General features: G+C 40.3%; 1 protein-coding gene across 1 annotated transcript in view; it reads right to left on the minus strand.

Annotated features, from left to right (window-relative positions):
* Positions 1–8,122, minus strand: part of MAST4 (microtubule associated serine/threonine kinase family member 4) — a 383,523-nt gene extending 375,401 nt beyond the window's left edge. Inside the window, 1 exon segment of the mRNA XM_015563109.1 lies at positions 7,822–8,122. Coding sequence (XP_015418595.1) covers positions 7,822–8,122 — 301 coding nt within the window.
* Between the last annotated feature and the right edge of the window lie 7,052 nt (positions 8,123–15,174).

Consider the following 15,174-nt stretch of genomic DNA (forward strand, 5'->3'; position numbering starts at 1 on the left):
TCCCCTGCACCGCTGCACTGCACTGCAGTTGGCACGTAAGAAAATGTCAGCAGAAGAGCCAGTTATTATATCCAACTGCGTATGTGGGGTCCAGGGTGACGTGAAATGATAGCACCTACCATCTGCTTTGCCTGCCCCAGCCTTATCTCCCTCTCCCCAGTCATAACTAAAGGAGTGTGGTGTGTGCAATTCCATAGTCAATACTAATTTTTCATTATTTATATTTCACACTAACTGTAATATAATCATTTGCATTTTTGTGGCTAAAGAGTCACATATGCTAAAGAGTCACAGCAAGCTAAAAGCACTTCATTTCTTGTAAATTACATATATGAGGAACTGAGAAGATAAGCTTAGAATCCGCATGCTTTTCAGGACCTAAAAATACACAGTGCATGCCAGATAGGAAAACCATGTCCAGCCATGACTAGGCCTCAGCACATCCTATCAGAACAAAACATATTTTCAGAGAAGTACAAAAAACCACCAGTGGAGAGAAAACAAAAAGGAACATGATTAAACTCCTTCAAAAATTTTTTAAAGCACCTGAAATCAATTTTCTATTATAAAGGGAATTTTAAGAACAACTTAAATTTTTCATATATGGATTCAATAAATTTGTCTCTCAGGAATAACTGAAATCCATTATTTATAGAATCATTCTAGACCATAAGAAATATGAAGGGAGAGGAAAAGAGGGAATGAGATGGATATTGGAAGAGATTGGGAGACATTGGGAAAGAAAGAGGAATATCTAGTGCTTTGTGGATCCTAATAATATTCATACATCTTTGGTTTGTTTCTGTAAAGCTTCTTTATCAACCTAATTAGTAAAGACAGCCTCCTTATCCTATATCAGTGGTTCTCAACCTTCCTAATGCCACAGCCCTTTAATACAGTTCCTCATGTTGTGGTGACCCCCAACCATAAAATTATTTTCATTGCTACTTCATAACTGTAATTTTGCTACTGTTATGAATCGTGATGTAAATATCTGATAGGCAGGATGTATTTTCATTGTTACAAATTGAACATAATTAAAGCATAGTGATTAATCACAAAAAAATATGTAATTATATATGTGTTTTGCGATGGTTTTAGGCGACCCCTGTGAAAGGGTAGTTCAACCCCCAAAGGGGTTGCAACCCACAGGTTGAGAACCGCTGTCCTATATAATAAAAGGCTAATATGCAAACTGTCCCCTCGGGAGTTTGACCACCCGCTATGACATGCGCTGACCACCAGGGGGCGATGAGGAACAAAGGAAGGCCCCAGCCGGCCCTGATCGCAGCCAGGCCTAGGGACCCTACCCATGGCACAAATTTTGTGCACTGGGCCTCTAGTATAAATATGTTTAGATATAAACCACTTAAAATAATGCCAGCAAAACTGTCAATGACCACTAAACACTTTCATCTTTGGTGTACTTTGAAATATTTCCATTACTATATTTGATTTGCCACATCCAACATACTGGGCCAAAGGTCAAGAAGGCACACTTATTTTGCAGGTGTTAACGGTTTAACTGTGTCTCAATATGCAACTGCTTTTCTGCCCTAGCAATTCTAAAATTCTGTAAACAACGATTTAAGACCCGAGTTACCTTTTGCTCTGCAGAAGGTACTTCAGCATTCTTAAGAGAAACTGGGTCTTCTATCAACAACATCTTAACACTCTGGACTAATTTTTAAGTCTTTTAAGCCTGATCTGGTCCAGAACTGTAAAACAATTTTCTGGAAAGCCAGATTTGTTGATCTAGCTTGGCTCCCAGCACTCTCTGGAGCTCACACACACATATCAAAGCAAAGAGCCCAGTCTCTCATCTGATTCCCAGTATAAAAGAAATGCACTCAATGATTTTCAAGTCCTCATTTAGATTCATTCCTTAATTAATTCTCTCATCATGCTAGACATCATCACTTCTTGGGTAGGTTTCATTGGTGTAAAATGCCTGAAGGAGAGATTTGAACTTCCGTTAGGACTTTGTACCTTGGCTCTGAGCAAGGTGAGGTGGGCAGTTCCTAAACAGCAGGTAACCAGGAACCTGGGAACCACCATGCGACTGCCCTTTTAGAAGGAGCAATGGCTTGTTGGTAGGCCATCTGCATGGGAGAGGAGCTAAACAGAAGGCTCCCTGACAGGAAGCCACTGGGAGGCAGCATCTCCCAAAGGAACTGGCCAACAGATGTGAGCCCCATTAAGACTAAGTCTCCCAAGATCTTCCTGCCCTGACTGGGAGAAACTGCAAACATAAAAATATGCCAAAAGAGTCATCTTCAAATTAGAACACCTAGAGAGCAAACAAAATATCCCCACACAAACTGACATAGGAGTGGTGAAGACAGCAAGTGGTTTTAAAGGCTACTTAAAATCCTACACTCAAACCAGGAAGAAGATGCAAATGGATTTGCTTCTTGATCCCTTGGTGACTCGGAAAATTGGGTAGTGACTGCTCAGGCCCCAACCCCACCACACACCCAGGTCCCTGCTTCCACTCTCCTTCCACGTTCCCAGGGGCTCTAGCTCTACCCCTGAGAACTCCCACCAGAGACACCAAACTCTGCTCATGCTTATGTAGCTCAGCTCCACCCTCCCCACCTTTGTCTTGATGACCCCTGACCAGGCATCTCTGTTATATTCTGTGAAAGTACTGTTTCTGGTACACAAATTTCCCTGGTGTCTTAATGCTTTCCTCAAATATGTAGACAGACTTTTCACTTTTATAGTCTCAGACCTTCGATGGCTGTCAGTGCGTCCAAGAAATCCGCCCTGTTCTCCAAGATTATTCAACTTCCTTCTTTACTCAACTCCTACCTAACCCTCCCCACCTCACCCAGGGGTCTCATCATGCCTTGAGAAAAGTGAAGCCACCAGATTTATTTTTAAAATTAAATGTATTGGGGCAATACTGGCCATCGATTAAAATACCTGCTTTTTATTAAAGGCAAATTTATTAAAATCGGTGATCTAGAAAGGGGACATTTTAAAAATAGGATATCTTGAATATTTTTTGATTATAGTTGATATTCAATATATATTAGTTTCAGGTGTACAACATATTGATTAGACATTTATATAACAGGCAAAGTGATCACCCGGATTAAGTATAGTACCCACCTGACAGCATATATAGCTATTACAATATCACTGACTATATTCCCTATTAAAAATAAAATTTATTTTGAGAGGAGTGTAGATTCACTTGCAGTTGTAAGACATAATGCAGAGAGGCCCAGGTACCCTTTACCAGTTTCTCTTGATGGTAACATCTTGCAAAACTATATTTCACTATCACAACCAGAACAATGACATTGATACAGTCAAGTTACAGAACATTTCCAACACCACAGAACCACTCACGCTTCCCACTTATAGTCACACCTACTTTACTGTCACTCCCCTCCTTAAATCCTGGCAACCATTAGTGAGTTCCCCATTTCTATAATTTTGTCGTTCCAAGAGTGTTATATACAAATGGGATTATAGAGTGCGGAACCTCCTAGGATAGGCTTTTTTTTTTTTTCCAAATAGCATAGTTCTCTGGAGATTCACCCAGGTTGTCAGAGGCATCCTTTTTATTGCTGAGCAGTATTCCATGGTGTGGAGGTACCTAAACTACCTGTTTTTGCATCATTTTCTCCTCCTTTCCCCGTCACAAAAGAGGAAGTGGCTCTCTTCCTATAAAAGGCTCTCTTCCTTTCACATGTTCCCTGGATACCCTAATGGATTCCTCCAAACCACTTCACTTTTTGGCTACCATCTCTGTCTTCCATGCCTGCATGACCCTGATGCTACGATGCCTCCCTCTGAGCCTGACGCCCTTTCAGCTCATATTCTATTTCTCTTGTCCCTTTCACAGCATGACTTCTCAAAAGAGCCATCTACAGACAACCACCAACACATCAGCTACCGCTAATTCTTTCATTACCATTGCTCTTAACCCACCCACACTTCACTACTCTCCTATGGTAACCAGTGACTACCCTGCTAAAGCCAAGGGTGAGTTCTTGTTCTCATACCACTCTCAGATGAAGCCAATCCTTTCTCCTCCAAATATGATTCTCTCTATCTCTGTGATTCCACAGTCCTACTTGGTGTATCTATTTACTATATTTTATAAGCATTTCAAACTTAACACACTAAAGACGAAGTTCATCACCTCCTATCTCTTTATTAAAACCTATTTCTCCTAGTTTTCCTTTAATAAGTGTTATGTTGCCCCTGCCTCTTATGTCAGTGAACTCAGCGGCAACGCCCCAGCAGGGACCATCCTAGTGGCCCCACACCAGCCTTGCATTCCGCTGTGACCATGTTCTGGGGTCTTGCCAAAAGAATGTAAATGGGTAAAAAGTATGAGTCTTTCAGGCTGGGATTTTTAAGAAGTTAAAAATGTTTCTTTTCTCTCTTTCCACTTCCACCAGTTGGAAGTAGAGTATCTTAAGGCCATAAAGAGCAAAATCAGAAGATGAAAGGAGTGTGGGTCCCTCACTCACCAGGGGAAAGAGAGCTGCCAGCAACCCAAAACATTTACATAGGAAAGAAATAAATGACTATTGTGTTAAGACATTGATTTTGGAGGCTTTGCTTGTTATGACATACCATTTTTCCATCGGTATTATTACAAAAGTAAAGAAATCTAGTCAGCATGGGAGGTATTTACAGGCAATATTTACTAAATACCAAGCCCACCTATAAAAACAGTCACATTTTATGTAAATTTGCTTTAATCTGAATTCTTCCAGACTTGCCCGCTAAGCTAGGGAGACTTTTAGCATGAGAAACCTGTTCAACTCTACACAGCATGCAAACCCTATGTCCCCCAGGTTAATTTTAAAGAAAAGGATGTTTTCTGAGGTTGTGTTGTTTTTCCTTTCCCTCTTGAAACAAAACTCACTCTGAAATGCCTTTTTTTTTGTATTTTCAAATCTTATTCCAAACTGATTTCCATAGTCCAAAAGAGAAAAATTTCTCAATTTTCCTCCCAAGACAGAGCACCATAATTCTACTTTATACAGTCAGCAGAGTTGATTCCTTATTATATGCAAGTTACACACACATACATAGATCCCTCTTTGTTTTACATTCCGAACAGCTCAAACGTGTTTTGAAAAATACAACTCTTCCGGAGGAAGAAAAGCCCTCCTTTTCCGACTGTTAGGGCTGCCACATCCGTCCACCACAGCATGGAAGGCCAGACTAGGATTCAGGGCATATTTGCATATCAACAAGCCAGGGCTCTGGAACCTGAGGTTCTGCCTTCATGCTGCAGCTCCCTCGCTGTGAACTGTCAGGTGCATTACCACATGCCCATGCCCAGACTGGAAGGGCCTGAATAATGACTAGAATAATGCTGCCTTCCTCATCAGGGGGCTCCACAGCTCAGTCAATGTTTACAGGATGCTTCCTGGGGCCTATTTAGCATGCTGCAGGCCAGCAAGGCAGAAAGCACCATCAGCTGACAACAACCAAAAATATATGTAAGCAGTGATGGGCACTGTCAACTCTGTGTTTGTTGTTTAAATGCCGGTCCTGCAAAAAAAGGTACTGGTTGCTTTTTCTTTTCATCTAATACCCTTAAGAGATGGATTCAAAACTTTAGTTAAGTAAGAAAATGTCAGAGTTCAACCGGTTTGTATGCATGCTGAGATTGTGGGCTTTTTTCTTTATAGTGCTCTGTCTTTTTTGAAATTTTCCACATTGAACACATATTTATCATTAAAAATAGGAAAATGTAAATATTTATACTGTTAAAGACGTTTAAATAAGAGAGTGAGAGGCTATGATAGACCGACTTATTAGTCCCAATTTTTCCCTCCCCTCTAGTTAGTTGCATTCTACATCTGCATCCTTGCCAAGGTGTCACAGTGGGTGGAGCATGCTTCTACCCCTTGACTCTGGGCTTGGCCATATGACTTGCTTTGGCCAATAGAAAATTAGCAGCTATGATGCCAGCTCTAAACATGCCTGTGCAGGAGGATGTGCACCCGCATGCTCCTGTCTTTTAGCAGGAGAACGTGATGTCCAAGGAAATCAGACACGGAGCAGAGCTGAACCCAAACTGCAATCTAGAACCAATCCCAGCAGAACTCGGGCTAAATCACCCCAAACCCAGCTGACCTGCAGCCACGTGAGCAAAAAACACTTACTGCTGTCTACCACTGAAATTCTGTGGTCATACAGCATTCATGTCACCAACTGATGCACTACCAAGTGCCACACAAAAAAATCAGGAAGAAAAAGTGTGTCATGGACTGAATTGCAGGCTGGAAAAAGGCCGAAGCATTCACCACATGCCCATTTATAACAGGAACCCAGTCAACCATCATCCAGTTTGAGAAAACTCTTCAGCAGGCAGAGGTTGTTTCCCCTTCTCTTATGAAATATAAAATTATTTCACTACAATTACAGTCAATCCTATGAAGCAAAAGCTACTACATGACCATTCAATAATGGGATTTCACATAAAAAATGTAGTGAGGCTCTTTCAATGTTAAAACATATTATTTTACTACATGGTTTTAAATGTTTACGATTACTTTTCATTTTATGTCTATACCATATTATGGTTAACCAATATTCTTTTGCTAGTTATGTAGATGATATGCATTTTTTATTATTATAAATGGTGCTGCTCTAAATATAACTAGAGTTCATTTTCTGCATATATTCATGACTATTTTCCCGGGAATGAAATCTGAGAATTAGATTTGCTGGCTTAACAAATGTATAAATTTTAAGGTTTTTAATATGTATTAATTGCCTAGTTTTAATTTACTTTTGCAAATAAGGGAGTAGGAGACCTACAGATTGAGTCAGCCCCGGATTCCAACTGAGCAAACATTTTCCCACCTAGGATTCACTCCAATTAATCCTGCTGGAATTTACTGAAAACCTCGTGAGTGTTTACTGTGCTAAGAGCAGAGTGATGGTTACCAGCATGGACCCCGGAGCCACAATGCCTGGATTCAAAGCTTGATCTTATGCAATTTACTCAACTGGTTTGGGCCTCAGTGTTGTCATCTACAAAAGGGGGATAGGAGTTCCTCCCTCATAAATGCAAAAGAAGATATATGAAGTCCAATAAGCGTATGGAAAGATGTTTGACCACATTTAGTTGTCAAGAAAATATAAATTAAGACCACAATGTGGTATGACTATCTACCCATTGCAATGGCTAAAATTCAAAAAGACTGGCCACACCACAGGTTGGCAAGGATGCTGAGAAATTAGATCACTTGCCTGTTGTTGTTGGGGATGTAAAATGTCACAGTTTTGGAAGCAGTTTGGCAGTTCCTTATACAGTTCAACATACACCACTGACATTCACAACGTGGATGAATCTTAAAAACATTATACTGAGCCCATGAAGCCAGGGACAAAAGAGCATGGCCTGTGTGACTCCATCCATATGAAATTCTTAAGATACTGTAAATCTAATTTATAGTGACAGAACGCATAGCTATGGTTGCCTGGGGTCAAGGATTGGAGGGTAGGGGGAGGGAATGACTAGGAAGGGGCACAGAGAATATTTCTTGTCTGGGTTTTGGTGGTGGTCTGGCATATAAATTCACCAGAACCCACCCACACATATGGTGAAAATGAGTTTATATTACTGCATGTAAATTATATTTCAGTGAAGCTTCTAATAAGATCCTCAATTTAACTGCTCTCTGGTTTGGACTAGATTTTACCACATGGTCTGCAGAGAGGTAGGACCATTCTTAAGCAGGCTGATGTTTGCACCTGGAACTCCATGGGCACCGTTCAGGACCCTCCAGGGTATAAACAAAATCCCTCCTACACATATCACCGGTGGCTCACCTGTCAGCGCACCTCCCAGGCTCCCCCGCCGCAGCTGTCGTCCATCCTCGCTCAGCTGGCTTTTGAACTTCAGGGACTTTCCAGGGCCCGAGGCCAGGTCCGGGTTGCTGCACTTCCGACATGGCATGGGTGGTGGGGACAGTATGTGGTCAAGCTGCCGAGAGAAGGACAGGGCATCACTCACTGGGGACGCTCCCAACACCACCAGAACGAGAGACCAACCAGCACACCTTCCTCCTTCCTTTTCCTTCTCTAAGTCCTTCCTTCCTGGCCCTGTTTTAATTTGGCCAGTTGAGAGCATTCAGGATTTCACTGTGTGTCTTCCATCTGACAGAGTCTGGCTGGCTCAAAACCTTACTAGCAGGGCTTTTCAAGCGGTGGGTCACAAAGCATTCGTGCAGCGATTCTTCAACTCATGACACATATACTAATTACTAAATTTCTGTGGCACACACACACAAAAATTATTTTTTGCCGATCTGATTTTTTTAAAAGGTATAATTTTAATTCATTCACACCAGACGGCTATTGTGTTGGCTGCTGTGATTTCTTTTTACTTGACAATCTAAGGGGAAAGAGGTCAGTGCCCCCGACTAACTAGTCAGGTATCGCATGTTTTAAATTGCTGCCTTAGTGGATCATGAAAGCAAGTTTAGTAGATTGTGATCAGTATTTTTAACACAACAGAACAGAAATTATCCAGTGAAGGAAGGGGAAGTTTTGTTTCATGACATTTTTTCGTAAGTTACCCATGTATATATGTGTGTCCTGAGTCACTATGTAAAATATGTATCTTTCTGTGGGCCTTGATCCCCCGCCCCCACCAAAATAAAGAATATTGCTCTACAGAGAATCAATAGATTACTAATTTAGTTGTTCCCACAAAAATTCACAAGCTTTTGATGCTCATAGACATAGGGGAGGGAAATTTCTAGCACCACAGCCCATAATGGAAATCAATACATCCCTACATCACTTTATTGCTTTTAAAAGAAAACCTGTCACAAGAATCAGAGAAACCAACATCCCTTCAAGAGACAGCTTTCTACAAGAGTCCCCTGTGTCACAACACTTACTTCAAGATCTGTCCTACTTTTATAAGAAAACCTTTAAAGTTGAATAGGGCCTTATCTCCTTAAATGATCACCTTCAAGTAAGCCTATGTGCATATATATGTGTCTAGGCAGTTACTAAGGACAGAAATATTCATGTGCACATACTATATATCCAGATAGTTATTAAGAAATTTAAAGGAAGTGCAAAAGATATTCATGGAAATTTAAATGGCCACAGAAGAGGGCCAACTTTGTAGAAATTTAAAAATAGAAAAGGGCTGGGTAACAGCACTCAAGACCAGGCATTTTTAGGGGTGTTTGATTGGGATATGTTTTGTTTTCATGATAGAGATAGTCATCTGGTTATAACTGTCTGCACTGTTTTTGATTGATATTATCATGGATATATTTATTGGAGGAATAAATTCAGGAATAAAGTCATCCATTTGCCCATCTATGCACCGCAGCACATTCAAATCCATGGCACACAAAGAAATTTGACCCTGCCTCTGAGTGACTCCTCCCAAGCTAGTTGAGATGGAAGAGACTGTATTGGATCAGCTATTACCAGATGTCAACTCTCCCTCAAGCTCCACTGGAACCGCTGGATTTCAAGCACTTGTCAGTAAGTACAATCTCGAATTCATTGCAAGTCAGTGTTTTACTGTATTTCATCGCCACTTGGGATTTTGTTGAGAGGTATCCAGAAAGCTAGCAGTGTAGCCACTTCAGGATCAAGCCATATCAGGGCAAAGGGATTCCAGGCTGCACTTTTGGAAGGTATTGGTTTGAGGCTGCTGTTCACTGCATGAAGCATCCTACAAGGAGGAATTTCTATCTAGTCTTATACATTTTTGCCCTTAAGCCCCCTGGACAGTGAATTGTAACGAGGGAACCCGGACAGTGATATCAGCTACTAGAAAGAGTAGAGCCCAGTCAGTGGTCCAGACATAACAGGTCATTACACAATGCAGAGGTTCTTTTTGTCTCCTTCTTGGCTCCATTTATATCCTTATCCCAATTTTTTTAAACTATCAATTTTTTTTTAATTTCAGAAGAACTTTTGCAACAATAGAAAAGTTATAAGAGTAATACAATGAACACCCATATTCCCTTTACCAAAGGTGAATTGCTAAGTTTTCCCATATTGATTTAGCTCTCTCATTCTTTTTCTGTCCCTGTCCCAAGCACACAGTTGGATACAGACATTGTAGCTCTTCACTTCTACATACTTAATCATGCCTCTTCTAAGAACAAGGTTGTGCTCTTAAGTGCTCCCTCCCTATACTCTATGCCTCAAATATTTTATCAAAGTAAAGTATAAATACTAGGAAAAATATAAGATTATATCAGATACACTTCATATTAAAAATGTGCTCTTACATGTAGAAAGAAAACTTGCAGCCACAAGGTGGCAATGTGCTATAGACATTCAGCAAAATGTTCCATAATAGCTACTCACCCTGTAAATGCATCAAGAACCCCTCAGAGCAATCAAGCACGTTAAGGTCCATTCTACTCAGTTATTTTCTCTTAATTAATACTTGCAGCAGCATAAAATACAAATATTTATTGTTTAAGGTTCATCAACTTCTGTCACATATTTTTCACCTGACGTTAAAATTTTCAGCTTGCAGAATTACAATGAATGACTCTAGGGAAGATTGTTATATCACAAATTAACAGTGGTGGAAAAACCAGCAGAGAGGGGGAAAAAAGGTAATCCCTAACTAGGAATTATGAGCCTTCCTTACATATTTCCAAAAAAGCCATAAAAAATATGAAACACGTGTAGAAAGAAGAGAAAGAGATCAAGGAGAAAATGTAGAAAAATAAAAAAGAAAATGTTTGCTCACATATATGTTGCCAAAAACTATTAATAAGCCAGCGTTTTTCATCAGAATCACAACCCGGAGAGTGGAGTAGAGTTTTAAATCTGGAAAAACTGAGGCAGTGACCTGTGCGGGCTGCCAATGTTCCAAACACAACACAAGTAGAAAAAACTATAAATATAGTGCAATGTTCCAGGATCCACTTCCTTCTTCACATCCAATCCCTCTCCCAACAGGGCTCTCTCTAAATAGATCATTTTTCCAAATTTGCCGCGTTGTCACTGGCTCTGCTTTTCTTTCTACAGTTTGTCAAAGCTTCTCACAATGGTCTACTGCAGCCTTGCAATTTATTTTTCATTCTTTGTCCTGGTTCAAACACTCAGGATCCCTCTAAAAACGTTCCATCACACCCTAGAGCTTTTAGGTTACATCAAACCTATCGCTTTACACACTGCTCTTTAAATGATTTCCGTTTAATCTTCTTCAACTTTCCCAAAATCTTCATACTATAAGGAGCTCAACTATAAAGACAGAGGTTGTCTTTGAACTTTCGCTGATGTCAAGGACATCCAAGCATGAGATGGTCATTCTTGCTTCAAACACTTCTAATTCCCAGCACTAAGCAGACAGTGGACTCCAAGGCGCCAGACGGACTCCTTGGTTGTGTGCTTCCCTAGCAGGCTTCGAGAAGCCACAAAGTATCCTGGATTGGCGTGCATTCTCCAGAAATGGGTCCTTACCTCACTCGCCAATCGCAAATATTGCTTCGTGGTGTGCTAGATTTGGTCCTAACTTCCTGTGTCAGTTTCCTGTAGTTCCAAGAGCCACAAAACCACTGGAAGAGGCATATTAATAAATTTAGAAGTCAGACTGCTAGGGACCCAACATATCACTTACATGTGAGTGTTACACAACTGCTCTTGCTAGTCATTTATCACAGGAAACATATAAGCATCTTAGAGAAAGAAAGGTACACAGCTACTCTAAGTCTAACGCAGGTTTGGGGGAAGGTTTCTAAAATTATCAGTGCTATAGAAATAATAATCACCAAAATTCAATGTCTACAGTTTTCTACATCTCCACCCACTGTCTTCTGTTTTACAAAGTATCAGGCAAGGAGAAAAAAAAAAAAACACACAGACGAATTCACCGCGATTACACTGTGGCTTCTGCCATCAGTGTGAAGATAAATGAAAAGCAAAGGTACAGGGTTCACGAGACTGGCCCCTATTTTTGTTGAGTATCTCTGCCATCACCACCACCACCATCTCCAACCAGGGTCCAGGGGTTTCTGATTCTATGGCTATTCCCTAGTAAAAGGCACATAGTAATTTTCTTCTTAAAAGGCATGTAGTAATTTTCAATGACTATTGAACCTGCAGCCTTCTTAACTGACAACTTCTCCAACCTCATCTCCAGACACGTTCATGCCCAAGTACATGAGTTCTCTAATTTATCGTTTCTAAATATTAACAACGTTGATATGAGCATAAACATATTTTTAATTTAACTTTTTTCAGAATTTCAGTTTGCATTCAATATTATATTGAATTAGTCTCAGGGGTACAGCATAGTGGTTAGACAGCCATATACTTTACAAAGGGATCCCCTGATACCTCCAGTACCCAACTGGCACCATACACAGTTATTACAAAATTACTGACTTATTTCCTAGGCTGTACTTTACATCCCTGTGACTATTCTGTAACTACCGATTTGTACTTCTCAATCCCTTCACCTTTTTCACCCAGTCTCCCTACCACCCCCATTCCTTCCCTCCTCTCTGGCAAGCTTCTCCAATTTCAATTAATGGGAGCTCCTTTTTTTCTAGCTACACCCATCACAAACCTTACAGTTCTTGGAAATTTCTCTTCTTACTCCATATCCAATCAACAAATCCTCTAACTCAACCTCCAAAATATATCCAGAATCCAATCACTTCTTGCTACCACTCTGTCCTGCCATCAGGGTATCTCTCTTGCAATGGCCTCCACCCTAGTCTCAGCATAGCAGCCAAGGCCCTTGGAGAGCACCAGGCAGAGGTTCCAAATCCTCTGCAGGAGTCCCCCATGGCTTCTCCTTTACCCACAACAAAATGCAAAGCCTTAAACATCAATTGCCTGCCTCCCACATGCTCCCTCCTGGGGATTAAGCTGGGACCCCTGGCATGTGCCTTGACCAAGAATTGGACCAGTGACCTCTTGGAGCATGGGACAACACTCAACCAACTGAGCCACACTGGTTGGGCTCCGAAGTCCTGATGATGCCCTGAAAGTCCTACCTCCCCTACCTCTCTGATCCTCACCCCTACTGTTCCACTCAATCCACATCGGTCTGTTGCCAGACCTCAGATGGTCCAGGCATCTTCCCACCCAGGTCCCATCCACTGATCATTGCCCGGCACACACTCCAGATATTAGCTACTGTGCTCCCTGCAACCTCCAGGTTTCTATTCCATTGTGACACTTTCAGGGGGACCTCCTCTGATCACCCCACATGAAACAGCACACCCACCACTTTATTCCCTTCTCTGTTTTTCTTCAGAGCATCTATCACCACATGATATGCTAGACCTTTTCTATTTGTTCATTATCCTCCTCCCACTAGCATGCAGATTACATGAAATAATACACTAGTCTCTTTTGTCCATAGCTCTATTAGGTCCACTGCTCTTCATAAAAGGCACCCTGTAAATATTTTTTGGAAAAAAAAAAGCCAACTTCTAGGACTATGTCCCAAGAAAACAGAAACACCAATCAGAAAGGATTTATGCACCCCTATGTTCATAGCAGCACAATTTCCAATAGCTAAGATTTGGAAACAGCCTAAGTGCCCATCAATAGATGAGTAAATTAGAAAACTGTGGTGCATCTACACAATGGAATGCTATGCTGCTGTAAAAAGGAACCAATGGACACAGACAGTAGGGGGGCTGGGGGAGGCCCGGGAGAGGTCAATGGGGGAAAAGGAGACTTATGTAATACTTTAGACAATAAAGAATTTTAAAAACTTGTTTTAAGAAAAAAATGAATTGCAAGTATCTGTTATTTAGTAAAGGATATAACAACAGATAAATAAGGAACACATGCCACAAAGGGTTTTTACTGTTGGAAAAATCAGAATAAAATTGTATTAAATGTTACTCAAGGTGAAAAGGCTAAAGTGAAATCTATAGTATTCTGACAAAATCGAACATGTCAGATATAAGAAAAGACCCTTAGGTTATAGCAAATGACATCTTTTCAAAGAATCTTTTCCATATACAAACTAATATGCTAATTTTTGAACACTGCTACCTTTGAAGGTGATTCCTAAATAATTAATTATTCGACCTTTTAACTATCTCCTAACTAGCATATTCACTTGTGTCTATCAATCCAAGCCTTTTCCTACCCCCAGTCCTCCTTTCTGTAATTCCTCACTTACTCTCATGGTGTGGCACATGCATTTCAAAGACCCATTCAGAATGCATGTGCCCTAAGGCCAAAGTTCATTAGTTCAAAGGGATCACAATGTCATCCGCATACATAATGAGGGCTCACCAGTAAAGTCTTTTTTTTATGATTAAAAATGAGAGAGAGAGAGAGCCTGACCATAGGGTTACAAAGACATTGTTCAGTTATTCTGTTTCTTGATATTAAATATTTTAAGAAACCAAAGATATGAAAGTATAGGAATAATTATAAAACTGCATAGACAATGTTTATAATTTTAATGAACTGCTCCATCACCAACATCCAAAATGGAGTGAAACTGGCAATCTGAAGTGACTATTTCAAAATTGGATTATATTTACTTTTTTAAAAAAATTATTTCTTATCTTTTGCGACACCATGGATAGACCTGGAGAGTATTATGCTAAGTCAACTAAGCCAGTCAGGGAAAGACAAATACCATATGATTTCACTTATATGTGGATTATATTTACTTTTAAACCAAAGCCTATAAACAACATTTAAAACTTGATGCAATAAGGTTATATAGTTAAGACAGTCATTACTGGATTCATACTAACTCCACAATTGTTAGAAACACCAACACTTACTATCCTAATTAAGACATAATTATCTCTAAGCCTATTTTCTCATCCACAAAATGTTAGTAATAATGCTACCTATCTCCTGAGATTGTTTTAAAAATGAAAGGAATTCATACGTGTAAAGCACTTAAAACAGTGTGTGAAGTACAGTAAGCACACGATGGATGTTAGTTGTGCTGGTTATGACATTTCTAAAGAGGAAGTCCCCTCATCCACAAACATCACTGCAGGTGTATTTCATCATAAATTGTTTCCAAGAAAATTAAACTGATTACAATTGTACTGAGTTTTCATTTTTCCCTTTATGGCTCAAATGAGAACATGGTTTGAACTGCTTTAGAATTATTTCTGTCTGTAACTCTCACACCATGTTCAAGAGCATGAACCCCTCCCTGGGGTTTGATCACCCAGCGCTAGGAGGTTTGCA

The sequence above is a fragment of the Myotis davidii genome, unplaced genomic scaffold (assembly GCF_000327345.1).
Source record: "Myotis davidii unplaced genomic scaffold, ASM32734v1 scaffold135, whole genome shotgun sequence".
Lineage (NCBI taxonomy): Eukaryota > Metazoa > Chordata > Mammalia > Chiroptera > Vespertilionidae > Myotis > Myotis davidii.